This window comes from Pieris rapae, chromosome 6 (genome assembly GCF_905147795.1).
Source record: "Pieris rapae chromosome 6, ilPieRapa1.1, whole genome shotgun sequence".
Taxonomy (NCBI): Eukaryota; Metazoa; Arthropoda; class Insecta; order Lepidoptera; family Pieridae; genus Pieris; species Pieris rapae.
The window spans coordinates 9,690,010-9,709,181 of NC_059514.1; the positions used below are offsets into that span (position 1 = coordinate 9,690,010).

Below are 19,172 nucleotides of genomic sequence, written 5' to 3' on the forward strand. Positions count from 1 at the left end.
AAAAAAACTCACCTATTAAAACTACAAGTCTAAACTGTAAACATTATTTTTGTTTATTGAAGGAATAACATTATTTTCACAATACTAAATACTATGAAATAAGGCTCGAATAAATCTAAGTATAATTTAAATTTCTCTCACTATAACTATCACAAACGTTTAATATTTTTTTTAATATTTTCGTGTTTGACGCAATTTTATCCCAGAATCGACATAAACAACCGCACACCACCAACTCGCAATGGAGTTGACTCAACGGTTAGAAAGTACACAACAAACTTTTGGAAATACTTCTGAAGTACGGTGTCCTGATCAGGTAAGCTTCAAACATCTAAAAAATGTCGTTAGCCATCCCAGCCTGTTAAACCTAGAAAACTGTGATTGATATAACACGTATTGTTAGTGCTAAACGAAGAAGCCGACTTTTTCGTAACGCGAGAGCCGCTCGGTTTTTATTATTAAAGGGGTTATAGCTGATTTCTATGTACAGAAAAGTTTAATTGTTATTTAAAGAAGGTTAGATTGATTCTGTATTTTCAATAGTATTTTTATAATTTCAAGTTCTATCGCAATAATCCCAAGGTCAGTCTCATGCTTGATTCTCATCTTTGCAAATTTCCACAAGGACTTGTGAAAATTCAGTATTTATTTTTCAGATTGGTTTCTTAGGAATATGTGGAACTAAGTACCCAGTTTTGAAAGGGCCGAACAAAATAGGTAGAGATCCCCAAACATGTAGTATTGTTCTAAATTTAAATGTAAGTATACTTATAATGAAGTTATCATTCCTGTGTATTAAAAATTAAAAGTTTTATTATGGTGGGGTGGTAACAAAGTATTATATTGTTTATGTCATTATGTGGCAGGCACTAACAATCCCATAATTATAACTCTTGGTTGATTATATTATTGTATGTATGGAGATACACATACTGCTAAATAAGATTTAAAAAATCCATCACATATACAAAAGATGTTTCACAGATAAGTTTTAAAATTTATGTAAATTTACAAAAAAACTGGTGTCCTAATCAGGCAATTGCATACAAATAAACCAAAGATATCTAACATATCACTTATTCCATTAATGGGCCTATTGAATATGTTATTATATAATATATATATTTAAAACCTATTAAATCTGTTCTTTTACTACTTATGATTATTAACTTATTTTAGTTTTATAAGATGTTTTTAAGATTTTTATTCAAACTATTAAAGACATGCTTTTAATATATCTTCTTGCTAATGTTATTTTTTATTCACAGTCCATATCCCGTCAACATGCTGTGCTCAATGTTTTAAATAAAAATAATTTCATGCTGATGGACCTTGATTCAGCCAATAAGACAAAACTGCAAGATGTAAGTTATTTTTTACATTTATTTATTTACTTTTTAATACACATCATATAATATTAAGTAATAATAAAAAAAACACTAAACAAACTAAAAAGTAAAATTATATAATAATACAATTTTTAAAAGATTGTGTGTGGGATTCTTATATTTAAATAATAATCTAAAGAAAAAATATAAAGACCAGACACAACAAAAATAGACTTAAATTGTTACATTAAATAATTAAATATATTTAAAAAATAAAATATAATTAAACCTTTATTAATTAAATCGAATTCCTTTGTTGCATTAAGATCATATATAGAATTACTGATCATTGTGTGTAAACAATAATATTTTAACAAAACTAATTCACCTCAAGTCAAATTAGGCAAGTCAAGACACAAATCAAGATTAACATTTGGTGTATGTTTTTTCTCTATTAGATAAAAATGAATAAATATAGATTAAATATAAAATCACCAAAAATTGCAGAATCCCTAACAATCAAAAGATCCTGAACAGAAACTTGATTTTGACTGACTTGTGATTTTGTTATATTTTAGAAAACATTGGATCCTTACATTCCACAAGTGTTACAAAATGGAGACACTGTTCAGTTTGGTCAAGTATTTGGTATATTTCGATTGCTGGAAGAAGAAACTGATCTGCCAATGACACAAGCTTTAGAAATCCCTGAAACTCCTGTAATAAAAAAGCATTTGTCTAAAATAAATCACACTACTTTAATACCAGAATCACCAGAAGTCAGTGATAGGGTAAGAAAAGATTAATTAGTAATGATTAAACAATTCTAAGGGTTTGCCACACACAACCACTATGTAGAACCATAAAGAGCTGCGTACCGATTCTTGACTCGAAGACCGGCAACGCATGTGCGAGTCTTCTAGCATTGTGAGTGTCCATGAGCGGCGGGATCACTTGACATCAGCTGAGCCACTATACCCCTGTATTATAAAAATAAACATTTTGTTACATTGAGTATACTGATAACTCACTATAGGCTTCTAGCAAATATAAGAAAGAATATAATGTGCCCTATGTTTGTTAACATATTGTGACTTTTACATTGATTTACATTGTTTGTAATTACATTGTATAATCATAAAAATGTATAATCTGTTTCAGGACGACTCTTTTATTACTCCGTCACAGCCACAAACAGTTAGTAAACGCTCAAATTATAATTTTACTAAGCCATCTGGAAAACCAATTTTAAATCAAACTGGTGGTCTTAATGGTACAGATAATGTTAATTGGAATTCTTCAAAGAAATCAGAATCATTTCAGTTTGATTCTGGCCTTAAAAATGTACAAATTGTTTCTGTTAAATCAGAAGATATCACCTCCGGATATGATGAATCCCATACACAAATTACTGATGAAAGTATTGTCAATAATAAAAATAATGTGTCTATTTATGATGCTAATACGCAACTACCTTGTGAAGATAAAATGAACTATTATAATCTTACAAATGAAACAACGGCCATGAATGGTCACAAAGATGATCATGATTTAGATACACAAATTCCTGATAACTGTAATGACCCCTATGAATACAATGCCTCTGTTTTTAAAGCAAACACTAAAATACCTGATGATTTTTACGACATGGAGACCCAAGTTCATGTTGCAGACCATTTACCAAATGTGTGTACTATAGAGACATCATTGCATATGGAACATGATATAAACAAAGATGTTAGTATATTTAATGCAGAAACACAGCAAGTTTTTATAGAACCAAAACAAGAAAACCAAACTGTTAATGAAAAGTGTAAGAGCCATGAAGCCTCTGATGATATAATCCTTTTTGATGAAATTAGTAGTCAGTCCCTGGAAGATAATATGGATTCACAAGCTATTTTGCCATCTAGTCCAAATATGAACTTAAATGCTAATAACTTAAGTAATTTAAATGTACTTGATGAGAACATTATTAATCCAAACATACCAGAAAAGGTGCCAAATGTTGATGATTTTGATAATTTGCCGACACAAATTATTACTACTAAATCTACCGAAATAAATGATGACCACATAGATGATATAGATATTTTACCAACTCAAATAGTTGTAATAGAAAACAATACAACTAACGTAAATCCCCAGGAAATTTCTAGTATAACAGATGCAGACGAAGATATAACGGATTGTGAAGATAATTTAGATCAAAACCACGAGTCTTTAAAAGACAAAGACACTAAATTCGAAGATTTACAAACTCAAATAATATCAGAGGATCTCGAAAATGGAAAACCCAATGATGCTTCAAACTGTAATTTTGAAGATATGTTAACACAGGTAACAACAAGATTTTTACAATTATAGAATGGCACTGAATTACTTTTATTATTTTCGTTTTAAAGTCTAAATCTATTATTGCGACATCGAGGGGACTACTAATATTTGTCGTAAAAACCGATAGTCGTAACAGCCGATGACGTTGTTATTAATAACATAATACAAGAGAATTCAGCCGGGATCTTTCATTTTGGTCAATATGGTTTTGGTATGTTGTTCCCAACAATGTCATCGCAAACGGTTTTGACTGTAGTTAATTTTGTTTATCAATGTGCAGGGTTGGTTTGTTGTATATACATATATATATATACAAACAACCTACTATGATGTTCCACATAATTTTTTGTAAAATTTAGATGTTTTCTTTCAACAGGTGATAGTACCAGAAGAAGATACAACACTTAAATGCAAAGTCTTAAAGCAAATTATAACTATAAATGATGACTTTAAAGTACCGAAACCTTCACCACGAAAAGTTAAACGACAAATGAACCTAACAGAATATTTAAATAAACCAAATCCCCTCAAAAATAAACCTGGGATTTCTGAAGACGATGACCCGAACTATTACGCAGCTACACAAGATATTATAGGAGATTTATGTACACAAACAGATCCAAAAAACAGTACCAAAGACTTAAATGATCCAGGTGGAGAAACTAAAATCCATGAAATGGTTTCTGGTTTATCCAGTCAAGAAGTAAGAGATATAGTGGGTGTAGAAAAAAATTCAAAGCTTAAAAGATTTCCCAGTGACAGTTCAGATTGTGAAGCTACACCCTCTAAACCATTTAAATTTTTATCTACTGATTTACCAAATAGTCAAGAAATAAAAAGTAGTATTACTGCCCAAAGCAGGACCATCACAGATGTATTAAGTGATTCTGAATCCGAAAAAGAGTCTGAAGAAGGCACGCCAATATTATTTAAAAAGAAGAAGAAAATCAGTGAAGTTAAGCTAGACCTATTGCGGAAGTTCAGTGCCGACGAATTGCCTTCTAGAATTTCTATGAGAGTAAAGAAACCAACTGATAGAATCTTGAATAGTTCTAAAAGTGTTAATGAAAATATACTGAAGTCGCATTATATTCGAGATCAAGAGGAAAACATTGATGCGGACATAGTTACTGAAAATATCTTGCGCCTAAAAAGTGAAAAGACAAAAAAATCAGCAGATGCTTCCAAACTTAATGTTACCACGGAACCAGAGGAAATTCCCAAACGAGAAAAAAGGATAACAAGAATCAAAACCGAAGAACCAACTACCTCAAAGGAAACTAAAATAAAGAGAGCTTCAAAATCTAAAGATGACAAAGTTAGTGATAAAATTAAAGTCAAAATAGTTAAACCTACCAAGCGCGGACGACCAAAAAAAGATAAGGCAGAAGAAAAACCAGAGACAATAGACGATGGCGGCTCTATTACACGACAAACGAGAAGTTGTGATTCCAAAGTAAATCCTAGAGGGATACTAAAGAGACGTAGTTCATACAATGATATATCCAATGAAGTAAAAACTGAACCGATCAGAAGAAGTCAAAGGCGAAAATGTACGAAGGATGGTGACGAGAGCGAAGTTTATAGTTCGTCTAATAATTCACCTGGACTTAAAAGAAATGCGTTTACTAATGTTGAAATACCCGCAAAAAAATATAGGCCGGCAACCTCACTGGGGCTGGTCACAAAATTGAGATCAACCTCAGCGAGAAAACAGAAAACCCACTATGTACTGTTCACTGCATTTCCCGCTAATGAAGTGAAAAGCCAATTAGAGAGTTTAGGTAAGTTTTAGTCATGGATAAGTGATTTATTAGTCTCAGTTTAGTGCTTTAATAGTCTCAGATACGTGATTTTTTAGTCTGAAATAAGTGCATTCTTAGTCTTAAATAAGTGATTTATCAGTCTCAAATAAGTGCATTCTTAGTCTCAAATAAGTGATTTATCAGTTTCAAATAAGTGCTTTATTAGTCTGCTACTTTTTTAATTTTTGTCAATTTGTTCTATTCAACGTTATTTAGTACCTGGGTAGCTTAAGTTAGAAGCAATTATAAATGCTATTTAAGTTTTTTATTGCTATTCATAATTGCAATTTTTTTATAATTATGCGTCTGTCAAACTTTGATATGTTTTTAACTACTATGTTAAAGAAAGTATGTTGGTTATAAAATAAAACACTTCATAGGTTTCTTTAATAGATAAATCTGTGCATAAACAAAGAGAATAATAGAAAAAAACTGTATACAGTATTAATTAAAACATAATTGAAATACTTTTATTGGTTGAAAATTTTCTATTATAGTAAAGTGATATTCGGCTTTTAATTTTAATAAATATGTTCACAGGCGCAGTTCTTGTTAATGACGTAAAAGCCTGTACAGTAGTATTGACGCTGCAGATAAAGCGGACATTTAAATTATTATGTGCCGTGGGGCTTGGGAAGCCTGTAGTTGGGCGACAGTGGGTTCAAGCCTGCATCGATAACAATGTTATTGTCGGTATGTATGCTCATTAGTGAAAAAGTGTTTGTTTGGTTTCATGTAGCTAGAACTTAGAAAAGAAGCTATCAGTATTTAAAGATTTCCGAGAAATCGTATTCTGTATAAAGAAAAAAAAGTGTGTGTACTTATGTACATATATTCAGTAGTGAATAACGATAAATATTAAAACTAATTAAAAAATATATTTTAGATAATAATTTTTAATTAACGATTAAAATAAATTATACATACATTAACCTCAAATCTATAAATACACTGAAAACAGTTTATTCAAATCAGTTTTATCACTGATATTCAATATGATTTAGATATAATATAAATACCATAATAATATTTATTTATTCACACTGTTTAATTGTACTGTTACGAAACACGTGTTCTAATTATAAAAATACTAGACTATACAACTTGAACATAGTTATCGATCTTCATGTCACCTAGAACGAACTTTACGATGTCGAATTCAGGTGTCGGTGTGCGCGCGCATCGTAAAAATTCAATCTCATCATTTTTCACGATCGCGCCAAAAGAAGTATAACTTCAAAAAATTTTGAAAATTTCATCCATTCGCCCATTTAGCTCTATAATTTATGACATTTGGAATATTCTAGAGCCATGGTACTACTTGATCCAGGATGAAGTGTCCGAACAGAGATTCAATTTCAAACTGGAGCAAACATTGCATAGCAAAAGAAACTTTCTGAAGGGCCTATACATCTCTTCCACACCTAGCGTCATGCCTAACGCTCAGGAGATGAAATGTAAGTCTATCTATTATCTATTAGTATATATCTATTATAAAAGTATTAGATTTTTGTTGGTTATTTCTTTTGCTACTGTTTTAATTGTTAATACATATTTTGATAGGATCAATACATTTCTGAAGGACATTTAATTGATAAAGGTTCAGGCTCAAACTTAAACTTGTAAAAACTTATGAATATAGATAACCAAGTACACTTATGTAAGTCAACAGAAAAGATCTTATATTGTTTCCAAAACAATCTAACTAATTACATTATTTTTATAGTATTTTGGACACTAATATTATTTGTGATTGATTATTGTAGTGCCAGTAGCGCCATAAGTGTTTTTTAAATATATTTTTAATATCTGTAACAATTTCAGTGATCGTAGAATGTTCGGGAGGCAAATGGAAAGAAGTTTCAGATCCTCCCAAATCAAAATGGCTGGTTGTATCGACACCCGTTGATAAGGCCTTGTGGCCCGCTATCAAGGACAAAGGTGGTATTATCGTCTCCAACGAACTCGTTCTCGATGGAGTTTTAAAACAGAAATTAGAAATTGAACAGAATAGATTGGGTTGACTGCGCGGGCGCAGCGAATGGGCTTTTTTACAATATTTTAATATTCCATAGACGATAGGACCTATACGAATTGTTATATGTTTAAAAAAAAATTTTTTATTCATGGCCCGCACGGTTTGTGAATTGTGACCCAGGGTCACAACAGGGAAAAAAATAATAATTAACCATTGATAATTCCAAATGACGTGCGATGTAAGCACGTGAACAAACTTCAAGGTGTTAATTAACAAAAAAAAATCATATATCCTATGTTTCAAGTAAAATCTACGACGAAATTAAAAAAAACGGATTATACAAGCGATATTGATAATATGTCACCCCGTTGTCATGTGGTAGACGGGTATAAATATTTTTACTAAGGGATTTTATGATAATTGTACTTTATTAGAACGTCTAGAGCGCTTATTAGTGAAATGTCACTTAAAAAGGCGATGTTCAATAGAAGTGTTTGAATATGTGAAATGTCAGAATAACATGATTAAAGAATATTCTTACTAAAGTCTGGCTAATGAAAGTTGATACTGAAAAAGCGCGGCAAATTTAAAAAATATCAGTATGGCAGCCCTAAAGTAAAAAGGAAAGTTGGAACAACTCACTTTGATACTTTGACATTTATTTTTATTTTACTAGTGGACAAAATTGCAAAATTTTGTCCGCGTTATGACGAGATTAAAAGTAGCTTATATCACTTGTTAACTCTTTATTATCACACGGATACGTCACTCCATTGTGGCGTATATAGAGGGACAAACAGGCTATCAAACACTATCATGAGTTTTAAATATTTGCAAATCTATGTGAGTATGTATCAAAGAAAACAACACCATATATTTTTATACTGTTTTTTAATCACTATAATCAAAATCTGAATCTAAAAATTCAACATGGAGTGAATCGTCACAATCACTGGAGTCGCTGCTGTCTCTTAAATTGATGATGAAGCTTTCTAGATTATTTTCAGTTATATGGTCTCTTCTTTTGTACTTGTCTTCCACATGAATGACATGGTCTGTCATTTTTTTCCAATCATCTGCTGTAATACACTCAAAAGATTGTTTTATAAGATCCTCGAACTCTTTTGGAGTTTGGCTTACATTTTTGCTTCCCACATTTCTTTTTGCTAGACTCCATATGAGTTCTATAGCATTAAGGTCACAATGATATGGAGGAAGTCTTAGCACTTCATGTCCGTTTTGGCTTAAAAGTTCATCAGCTTCATAAATAGGTTCTGGTGTGTTCGGTTTTACTAAGCAGAGCAACTCTGCTTTTGAATTGTATGTTTACAATTACACTTGGTTCATTCAAATTGGGCATAAACTTTTCTTGAAGCCATTTGTTGAAGTTTGTGGAATTCATTTCATGGTGGTAGTCGGCCATTTTCGATTTGGTGCTAAATACCAACAATGAGTTTGGAACAGGGCCTATCTCTGATCCTGCATGCACAATAATATATCGTTTTCCTGACGATATATTTTCAATTATTCCACTTGTTGATGGACCTTGCCAACATTTTTTAGGCTTATAGGTTTTGTGAACGTAAGTTTCATCTAAGTAGATTATTGGCTTGCCTTCTGCACGTTTCGATGCAATGGTACGCAAAAAGCGATTTCTCCATGCAGCTATATCATACAGTTCAATTAATAATGAACGTTCATTTTTATTTTTCTTAAATTCATAACCGTTGCCTAATAATATGCGACGGAGAGTTTCACGACATCCACCAAATTCTATACTTTTTTTTAACTCTACCAACAAAGGTCCTCCAGACCCCTTCGTTCACCGCACCTTCTTTTTTAATTATCTCCAATGTAATAACACTTACATCTGTAAAAACAATAAAATAAAATGTCAATTATCGTGAGTCTCATAACTAAGAAATAATAGAATATACACAAGTATTACAAAACTAGTCTAAGATTAACGTTGAGTGAAAACTTACCGGTGAGTGAAGATAGTTCTTCTAAGTACTGGTTCTGAGATTTCATCATATCTTTTTGATCTAAATCTGTGATTTTTTCAATTGCTTGTTTTACTTCAGCAGTTCGTGCATTATCCTCAAGACTATCTGTAAAAGAACAATAACATTTTATAAAGTAACTAAAACTAATATGTGCTTATTTAAATAAAAAAATATCAAGACATTTTGACCGTACTAACCAAAAAAATCAGTCACAGTACGTAAACAATCCTGTTTTTCTCGCAATACGGCTTGTTTCACAAGCTTTTTCTCTTCATATTTCGAAATCATACAAAACAATAGTTTTCGCACTTCATTCTTTTTAGTTTTATTCATTTTTATAGCATTAACACGGATATATCACAACAAAACTATACGCAAGTCAACCAGAACGAAACATCAACAACACGCCATCTTGTTGCGTCAGAGATAGGGATACCATACACTGATTCTGATTTTACCAAATCTTTTGGAAAACAGCCGAAAATTAATTTCTTTAAAATAATCTTGCCAAGTTTTTCTCTAGTAAATAGTGTACCTAATTAATTAAGCTATTTATTAGACCAACTTAAGGCTTAGTGTTGCTCTTGAAATGATCCCCAACACGTACATACGATACTTATTTTCGATGAATACAAGTTTAGCACACGTACGAATTTTTAAAACTCAATTTATAAAATGTTTAAAATAAGTTTGTTTTGAAAATGCCTTTTTGGAATTAATTGTTCCTAAGTACTTTCTGCTTAAAATACCCCAATTTGTAGGGTAAATATTCGATGGTAGGAACACTTTAGTGTTGTCATATAAAAAGTTTGCAAAAAAATCCAGTATCTACTTTCGTCAGCCAGACTCTATACAAAGTGAAGTAGTTTTAAATATATCTTCTATTTTTATTTCAAATATATATTTTTAATTTAATCAACTCTCAACTCAACTCATTTTGTTTTAAAGTTAACTTGTATTTAGGTTGAGAAGATATTTAAATCGTTTATCAAATAATATTTGCTTGCGAATTTATAACCATAAATTGATATGAGCAACACTTATTATTCACTATAAAATTTTTCAATCAGATTGTTTTTAAATGCAGACTTATCAATTATATGTTTTGAAATAAATTTTATAAAAGGACTTTAATATTAAAAATGCAAAGCATTTATAAACGATGGTCAGATATTGTTTCGAAATTCATTAATCATAAGTTCGTTTACGTTTAAATTAGATATTAATATATACGTAGTATATGGTCCACAATTGGTATTTTGCCATATTACTTACATATTATAGTCTTAGAGTACAAAAATATTAAATACTGTTTCCCGCCTTTTTTTTGTAAGTCATTTAGCATTTGTTTGTTGTTATGACGTCACACCTAACGTCATTATTTTGGTTTATGAATCTTAGCAGTTGTTCATTATTAGACAACGGTTAAGATATTTTAAAGTGCCATAATTTTTCATTGCTCTATCCTTAAATCATTAATCACATACTAATTGTGGGAGTCTTGAAACTTTTTTATGTATTGTCTGTAACTCAGTTTAGAAAAGGACGTAATGAAAGTGATTTCGTCTCCTTAAGTGTTTAATAGAGGTCACTAATGTCAGATTTAAAATCTAAATTGATATACTCTGTGTCAGATTTTAGAACGTTAAAAGTCAGTGCCTCTATCAAATTAGTTTGTCAAGCATGGCGCGAATACTAAAGTGTACATAATTTTAGTTTTACTTATGTTTAATACTTTCGTATGTCGTTCAAAAGGTGAACTGCTTAGAGTCCAGTGCCTTATTGTATAGAATCAAACTTAATTTAGTTTTATATTTGGCTGTAAAATGTTATGTTTGTGTAATAAATTGCTTATTGCAACTTGCGTTATTATTACAACTACTACTAAATGCTGTCTCCGACACTATCGACATATTTGTATGTTCGCAGAGTGAATTCACAGTATAATAATAAAGATAATGTGGCTATTTCTGAAATAAATAAACTACAACGAAAATTTGAATTAAATACTACAAAGAATATTGCATATTTTAAGACTGAACGATTATGACGAATTATGATGTTTATACTAGAACGCATAACAGAAATAAAAGTTTTGATGGTCACACTCACACTATCATTATTCAACATCCATCATAAACAATGGCTGTAAAGCTCCAACTTCAAACATCTATTGTTTCCAGGTTCTAAAGGTCAGGTCTTCAGGTCCCGGTCTACCGGGTTCCCTCTTGTATAAATAAAAAACATGATACGATCATAAAATGTATTTAAAGTAAATTCACTTTTTACAAATAATTCTTCATTTTGTATACGACCATGCCTAGATGGAGTACAAATGTTGTATAACTTAATTAATATATTATTTTAATTTTACTCTATATTAGCAGTTTATACAAAGTACAATAACACTAATACATAGAAAAATCACATAAATTCAATAATACATACAGGAACAAATATAACGATTATCTCTAAAAATATATCCTTACATAGAAGTAAACAAAAACCGCATTTAAGTTTATACACAATCCGTTGAAATGCGTTATAAACGGTAAATGGTAAATTTATTATAAGGGCAGGTATTTGAACATTGTTAAGTTGGTTTCAGTGTTTAAATTAATTCTTAACTTTGTAATTTAATAAAAAATGCATTAAAAGAACCATCTTAATTGGAATGTATGACTTGTTATAAAAATAAATTTCAATTTGTCGAGACGTAAATATTACACCGGTATATCATAATTCTGACATACAAGAGTCATACTTAAATCCAGATTTACCATATTCAGAGTTGTATTAGATATGAAGAAATATGAATTTGACATTTGCTGTGTAGATATGGATAAATACTGAGTTACATTAATACAAGAACATATTTTTCCTAATAAGTAATAAATTGGCATGAAACAAACTATCTGACATCTGTCAAATTTAAACTCAACTGAGGAACTGAAATAATTTATTATTATAGTGATCCGTGACTCCGTTGTCTATGATATGGCCACAGAAGCTGGCGTTTGTGCAGACAATTATTTAGTAATACAATAATGTACAAAGCGTTTAATAGAATTACCAAAAAAGTACTTTTATAAAGTAATCTATATTACGACTGCAAGACAAAACGTGTCTTACAAATTAAACCTTAAAATAAAGCATTAAAGTATATAAGAATTCGGATGTTACAAAAAATACAATTTATATTTTGTACGGGTGGGTGTCTCCCCCCATTTATATCTTAAAATTCACGAAATACGTATAATTACTGGAAAAATACAACAAAAAATTATCTTGCATAGGCTGAATATAACCGAAAATTAAATAAGCTAAAATATAATTATTTTATACTAAAATAATAGTCTACTAAAATGTTGTCATTGTCGCTGAATTTTTACAATAATATTGTAGAACAAATTCGCGTTTATGACCGTAGATAAATTTTAATAAAACAAGTATTCAACAAAAATAAAATTGCACAAGTTTACCTAAACATACAGTCTGTTTCCATTCTACGCCTGTGGATTCTTCCTCATGAGCTCCATGTCAGCATCCATCATGTCAACGACCAGCTCATCGAAGGTCATGCGTGGAGACCAGCCAAGTTGTTGTTTGGCTTTACTTGCGTCGCCTAGCAGTAGATCCTAAAAAAAAGTGAGTGTTTTATTTGCTTTCTTTGAACGTCCAGGAATTTATCAGTGTAAGTATTAAGGCAAAAAAGGTATATTTAACTTGGTCTGATTTAGGTCAAAATTTCTATGATATTTTAAAATGTTTAATAGTAGTTATAGTGACATAACTACTATATAATCTAGTTAGACACATGCTATCGAGATATTGTTCTATAATATTGTGGAACATTTTTTTGTTTTATCATCAAAAGTTTTCGCAGCGCATGCGATGAGAGATTATTGTAATTTTACTAAGGACCCTAAAAGCCTATATTAATCAGTTATATATAAACTATATATAACTGATTAATATAAACGGTGAAAGCATTAAACAAGAAGAAAGAACATAAAAATATGTTAAAGGGGAAAATAAAATAATAATTGACACAAATATTATGACGTATACTCTGCTCGACTGGTGTTGGCCTAGTGGCATCAGCCTGTGCACCAACACTAGTTTGAACATGCTCGGCATGAACTAGACCCAGAAAGTCGACACAGTAACTCAAGCATAGGAGACTGATCACCTATTTGTAAATTATAAAAAACAAAATTACCAAGAAACAGATACAGAAATCGTTTTTCTTGAAAAATAATTTTTAACATGTATTCCCAATTGAAGTGTTTTGTGTTGTATATTCGAGATTTCCTAATAAAATATTTTATGTATTGTTTTAGTATAACTAAAAAAAATATGTATATTCAAGGTTCAAAAAAATCTTTACATCAAATAATTTCTTCAAAAATTATAGTTTATAAGTAAGGATTTTAATTAATCGACATTTTATAGAATGTAACTATCGTAAAGCTTCCGAATAACTTCTCATTTACATACAATTCTAATTCTAAATAGAATTTGTATAACTCACCACTTCAGTAGGTCTGAAATACTTGGGGTTGACACGCACTAGCAGTTGCCCCGAGGCCTTATCGTGCCCCGTCTCCTCCACCCCACTCCCCCTCCACTCGATACTCCTCCCCACGTGCGCGAAAGCCTTCTCGACAAACTCCCTAACACTATGCGCCTCCCCCATTGCCACTACAAAGTCCTCTGGCTTTTCTTGTTGCAGCATCAGCCACATTGCCTGATTATTATATAAATCAATTATATTAATTTTCACTGTAGAATTAAAAATTACACTTTTTTTTAAAGTATTAGTATTAGTAGATTATCAGTTTAAGCTGCATGTTACATTAAAAGAATTGGATAATATTTGACTAATTAGTTTTACAAGCACTACTACTATTTTTACTAAATTTATTCTTACATAGGGAACAATCTGAGTTTCATCAAAATCGGTTCAGTAGTTTTTGAAACACGAGTCAGACATGAAGTCAGAAAAAACTTTGTCGGTTTAATTCTATAATTCTGTCAAATCAGGACTAATACAAAATAACAAAAGCATTATAGGTTAGAGTAAAAAACTTACCTCAACATAGTCCTTGGCGTGTCCCCAATCTCTCTTACTATCCAAATTCCCCAGCTCCAGACATTCCAGCAAACCCAGCTGTATCTTAGCCACTGCTCTTGTGATCTTCCTCGTCACAAAATTCTCCCCTCTACGCGGGCTCTCATGATTGAACAACAGCCCGTTACATGCGAACATACCGTATGCCTCGCGATAATTAACGACAATCCAATAGCCATATAATTTGGCACAAGCTGAAAGTTACCAATTTATTGATTAAAAATCATTTAGTTTTGGTAAATTACAAGTAAATAATTTAATACATTCTTTCAATAAAATAATTTCTAAAAAGGTTATAATGTACCTGGACCAAATTTATGTCCTCGAAAAGGCAACCATTTTTAGTGGGTGCGTTGCCGGCCTTTTGTTGCCGGGTTTATTTTTAGTCTATATTAACTAATATAAGCGAAATAATGAAATGTTAATTGCTATGAAACGATTGAATGCAATGTACAGTTGACGAGAGTACCTACGTCTGGCTTTTCTCGCGGGGCGTAATTCCGATGATTTAGGAATCGCCTCGCTTAGAAAACTTATCAAAGGTATTAAAAGCCTTCTAATTCAACAACACTCCTTGCTACATATGGCGTAGCTTGAAATAAACTTATTTTATTTTTATTATAAACTTATGCCTTTTTTGCGTGTACATAAAATCGTAGATATTTGATTACCTACCATACAAATGTGTCATCTTTTGAATAAACTAAAAAAGGGAATAAAAAGGAAAGGAATGTTATAAGTTTAAGTGTAAGGTACGTAGTTAGCTAGGTCAGCAAACCCTATAGAACATACCATAAGGCGATCGTGGATAGAACGGCGTCTTTTCAGTCTGTGGTATTTCCACTACTTTTCCATAGAGCTCCGAGGTAGATGCCTGGTAGATTTTGGTCTGTTTTTCTAAGCCAGCTACCCTCACTGCTTCTAACAACCTCAGGGTTCCTAACGCGTCCACTTGAGCTGTGTATTCACTGAGCTCAAAGGAAACCTTCACGTGGGATTGAGCTCCAAGATTGTATATCTCCTTTGGTTTGACCTGTAAGAATTTATTGCTTTTTATTTGCTTAAACAAATCAAAATACAGATACCCACAAACATCTTGAACAAATCTCAGTGTGCAAAGTATAAACAGTTTCAATAACACGCATTCCATACATATAACCTTTGCGATATTCATGAATTAAATTAATATTCGAGTGTAACATTTTCAAAATCAAAATATCCATAATATGAATATTACAATTGTATTTCTCAACACAGCTGTTTAAGACATTACTTAATTTCAGATTGTTTATTACAGAGAGATTTCAGGCTATTTCATAGATTTTATAGCCGGCTTTGAGCGCTGCGACCAAATCAAGAAATTCCGTAACAAAAATAAAACCTAACACCCGCCACTACGCCTACAATGTAGCTCGGAGGAGCGTTCGCTCGTTCGTGTGTATATGGTGCAACTGTACGAAGCTCGCACGGATCGAGACGAGCTGTTATTTTAATCAAACAATTATTCTTTCTAAAAATTTGAACAAAAATAACGATATTAAGATAGATTGATCATCGATTTTTTATATAGATGTAATATCATATACACTTTCTCTGCGCAGCATTAATGTGGATTACCTATACACAAAAAAACAAAGTACACGTACTTGCTTTAATAGTTTCACAATACACGTATTGAGAATTTTAACTATATGTGTGTGTTTGTTTGTATAAAAGAGGGCTAATTTTAAGATTGCTCATTTCAATATAAAAAAATAGCAGAATTATATAATAATTCAAAAAAATACTGCATTTAAATAGTAATACACTGTTTTATTTTAATTTTTTTCAATCAATCAGACCGGTTGACAACTTTTCTTTCGGAAAAATTGAATTTGGAAATGAATAACAATACAAATAAGAATCCACTACAAAATATGGGACCCAAGGTATTTTCCAGCTATTTAGAGATAAACTTATGTTTCTTATATCAGTTACCAAAAACCTATAGTTTCAATGATAAAAATTCCTGAATATTTTACATGTATTGTAAGATAATAAAAACATTTTAAACGATATTAACTTCTTATTAATTCAATAAAAGAAAAACATGTTTTCTTATCAGTCAGCACGTTCAAAAAGTGTAGCTTGAATTGATATCAAAGAAAATAATTGAATTAATATCAAAGAAAAAAATTACGAAATAAATAAAAAATTGCTTTACCTAATAATAGCTAACACAACTAATCTCAAAACAATGATAGGAACAATAACTTATTAACTTAATGATCATCTTTTGCCCTAGACGCGACAGCCCTATTTGCAGAGGCTGTTTCAGCGCAGAGTAATCAGTCACCCACGTAATCCCAAAATCGTCGCAGCAGTGAGGTCGCTCCGTGAAGCCTGCGAAGTGGCCAGGAGATTTCAGTCCTTCTGGAAGGAGCTGGGCTAGCTTAGTTAGCCAGGACTTTACGCACAAAGGACCGGTGTCTAGGTGCAGAAACTAAGTCCACCATACAAACCATACCATGCTGATCACGATAAATTCGTGGTTATAACGGTTATATAACTAAACTTAGGTATAGATATAGGTATCAATTAAAAGGTATTTGCACACATTTTCGGTGAAAACACAAAAGTGTAATTTATATAATGAGTATGAAGCTATTACTTTTCTCGTTTGTAAACTTTATATATCTAAAATCGTGTTTTTATAAAAATCTTCCTGATCCCTTAAAACACTACAATTTTGTCGTCGAAGAATGTTTCGTTCATAGGTGCATGAATCAGTGAAGATTTTGTTATAACAAACCCACATGTAACAACCAAATTTTGTAAAATTCTCATTCTTGTTTGTATCTAACAGAAACAGTTCTGGGCACTCATTGAGTTGCTTTTTTCATACCCAAATGGTTGTGGGACACATCTCATTGAAATCTTCATTTCTTCTGCTATACAGTAAACAGTAACACGCCGATCACCAAAATAATGTTTATAACATTCTGGACAAGGGGGCGTTGATAATGGTAGCTTGTGCTTGCTTGAACTCAGCACAACGCGCAACCATAGAATATAGTTAGTTGTTTTGATTTAGCAGTTACACTTGTTACCAAGCAAAATTCATACGTATTTAGAGACTCATATAAACCTTCTTCTTGTATAACTCTGTTTATGATGACTAAAAATCATGTAGCAAATTTGTCTTGGTATGTATAATATAGAAGATAGTGTTTTTATTAACATTATGTCTAGCCTGTTATGATGTCATAGAAAATATTTTTGGTATAATTGACTCTTGATGTTCTACATAGATTGCTATGAAATTATCTGATAAAATACGAAAATTTCAACATTTATAAATTTCTAATAGAATACATAATTCAGTCCGAATATATAGTCTTCATTTTGAGGCAATATATTTTCATGTGAATAAAGTACTCTTCAGTGCCTCGTCAACAAGTGTAGTAGAATTACAATTACTGTGTACTAGTAGTGTACAGGGAAAAATTATGTGAATTTTTATATTGTAATAAAATATTTAAGGTTACTAATAAAATAGCAAAATAAAACAAAACCTCACCTTTGAAATAATACTAATAAGGCAGGTGGTGTCAGTTAGATCTCCATAATGTAAATGCATACGCCCTCCAGAAAAGCAAGCAGGTTTTTCATATAAATGTTGAATTCTGCCAGTATTGAATGATGAAGAACGCCTTAAAATTCCATGTACTTCATAACCCTTTTCAATTAAAAATTCTGCTAAATAGGATCCATCCTAAAATGTATAATACAATTGAATATAAGTTACTTTAGATTATGATAATAGCTGTAAAATATTGAATATCCAGTTAAACACACAAAAAGTCATTTGATCATTTAATCTTAAATTAATATAACATAGCCAATTTGAAGCTGTCGAAATGAGAGCTAAGTAAAAGTTAAAAGAAAACTTTATTTTGTAAATTAAACCAATAAAATTGTTATTAGTGGATTTATATGATTTAGCAGTAAATTGAATTTTGTTTAATCACCTGTCCAGTTATTCCTGTGATGAGAGCAACTTTTTCATTCGCAGTCGAAGCAGAAGATTCTCCAGACATTTTTTATTTATTATTTATTAAATACTAAAACACGTATTCACTTTTAAACCGGCGAACTCACTGATAAGATATCACAACTGTTGAAAGCGACAAGTTTGGTATGTCATACCAATTTACAAATCGCAATGTTTACAAATTTTAAACATTACTCAACCGCACTTCTTTGTTGTGAATTGTACGTAGTATTTCTTGCGTATTTAGGTAATTTGAAATCGATCATTAATAGTTTATAAAACAGGAATTTTAAAAATTCCAAATATTAAACTATGTTCATAGTAACAATAAACATTTCCACAGAACAATAATTTTTTTGTACTGACTGCTGACAAGAAATTTTCTTATAACAGTCATGTCCTGACTCTTGAGTTATGTTTTGTATTTTTTATGGGGTCATAACTCGATAACTCGAGGCCTATATATTTTTTACAATTTTATTACTTGCATTATACATAGGTTCATTTTAAGTATTCAAAGTACATCACAGCTATAACTGTAATAGGCAAAC

The 19,172-nt window shown here is 31.1% G+C and overlaps 3 protein-coding genes across 3 annotated transcripts; 1 reads left to right on the forward strand and 2 right to left on the reverse strand.

Moving 5' to 3' along the window:
- Positions 1-11: 11 nt before the first annotated feature.
- LOC110992929 lies at positions 12-9,560 on the forward strand. Its single transcript, XM_022258929.2, has 10 exons — positions 12-119; positions 207-316; positions 657-758; positions 1,269-1,364; positions 1,907-2,119; positions 2,490-3,668; positions 4,042-5,449; positions 6,011-6,163; positions 6,778-6,927; positions 7,295-9,560. Exons 2-10 carry the CDS (start codon positions 242-244, stop codon positions 7,492-7,494), a joined length of 3,576 nt encoding a protein of 1,191 aa, XP_022114621.2. The 5' UTR covers positions 12-119; positions 207-241; the 3' UTR covers positions 7,495-9,560.
- Positions 8,323-9,817, reverse strand: LOC110992928. The gene is made up of 3 exons (XM_045628522.1): positions 9,652-9,817; positions 9,434-9,559; positions 8,323-9,318 (listed from the first exon to the last, which is right to left on the reverse strand). Exons 1-3 carry the CDS (start codon positions 9,785-9,787, stop codon positions 9,203-9,205), a joined length of 378 nt encoding a protein of 125 aa, XP_045484478.1. The 5' UTR covers positions 9,788-9,817; the 3' UTR covers positions 8,323-9,202.
- A 1,886-nt stretch (positions 9,818-11,703) lies between these two features.
- On the reverse strand, positions 11,704-18,948 carry LOC110992926 (GDP-mannose 4,6 dehydratase). Its single transcript, XM_022258923.2, has 6 exons — positions 18,599-18,948; positions 18,148-18,342; positions 15,381-15,621; positions 14,550-14,782; positions 13,989-14,204; positions 11,704-13,092 (listed from the first exon to the last, which is right to left on the reverse strand). The coding sequence occupies exons 1-6, from the start codon at positions 18,665-18,667 to the stop codon at positions 12,961-12,963; spliced, it is 1,086 nt and encodes a 361-aa protein (XP_022114615.2). The 5' UTR covers positions 18,668-18,948; the 3' UTR covers positions 11,704-12,960.
- Between the last annotated feature and the right edge of the window lie 224 nt (positions 18,949-19,172).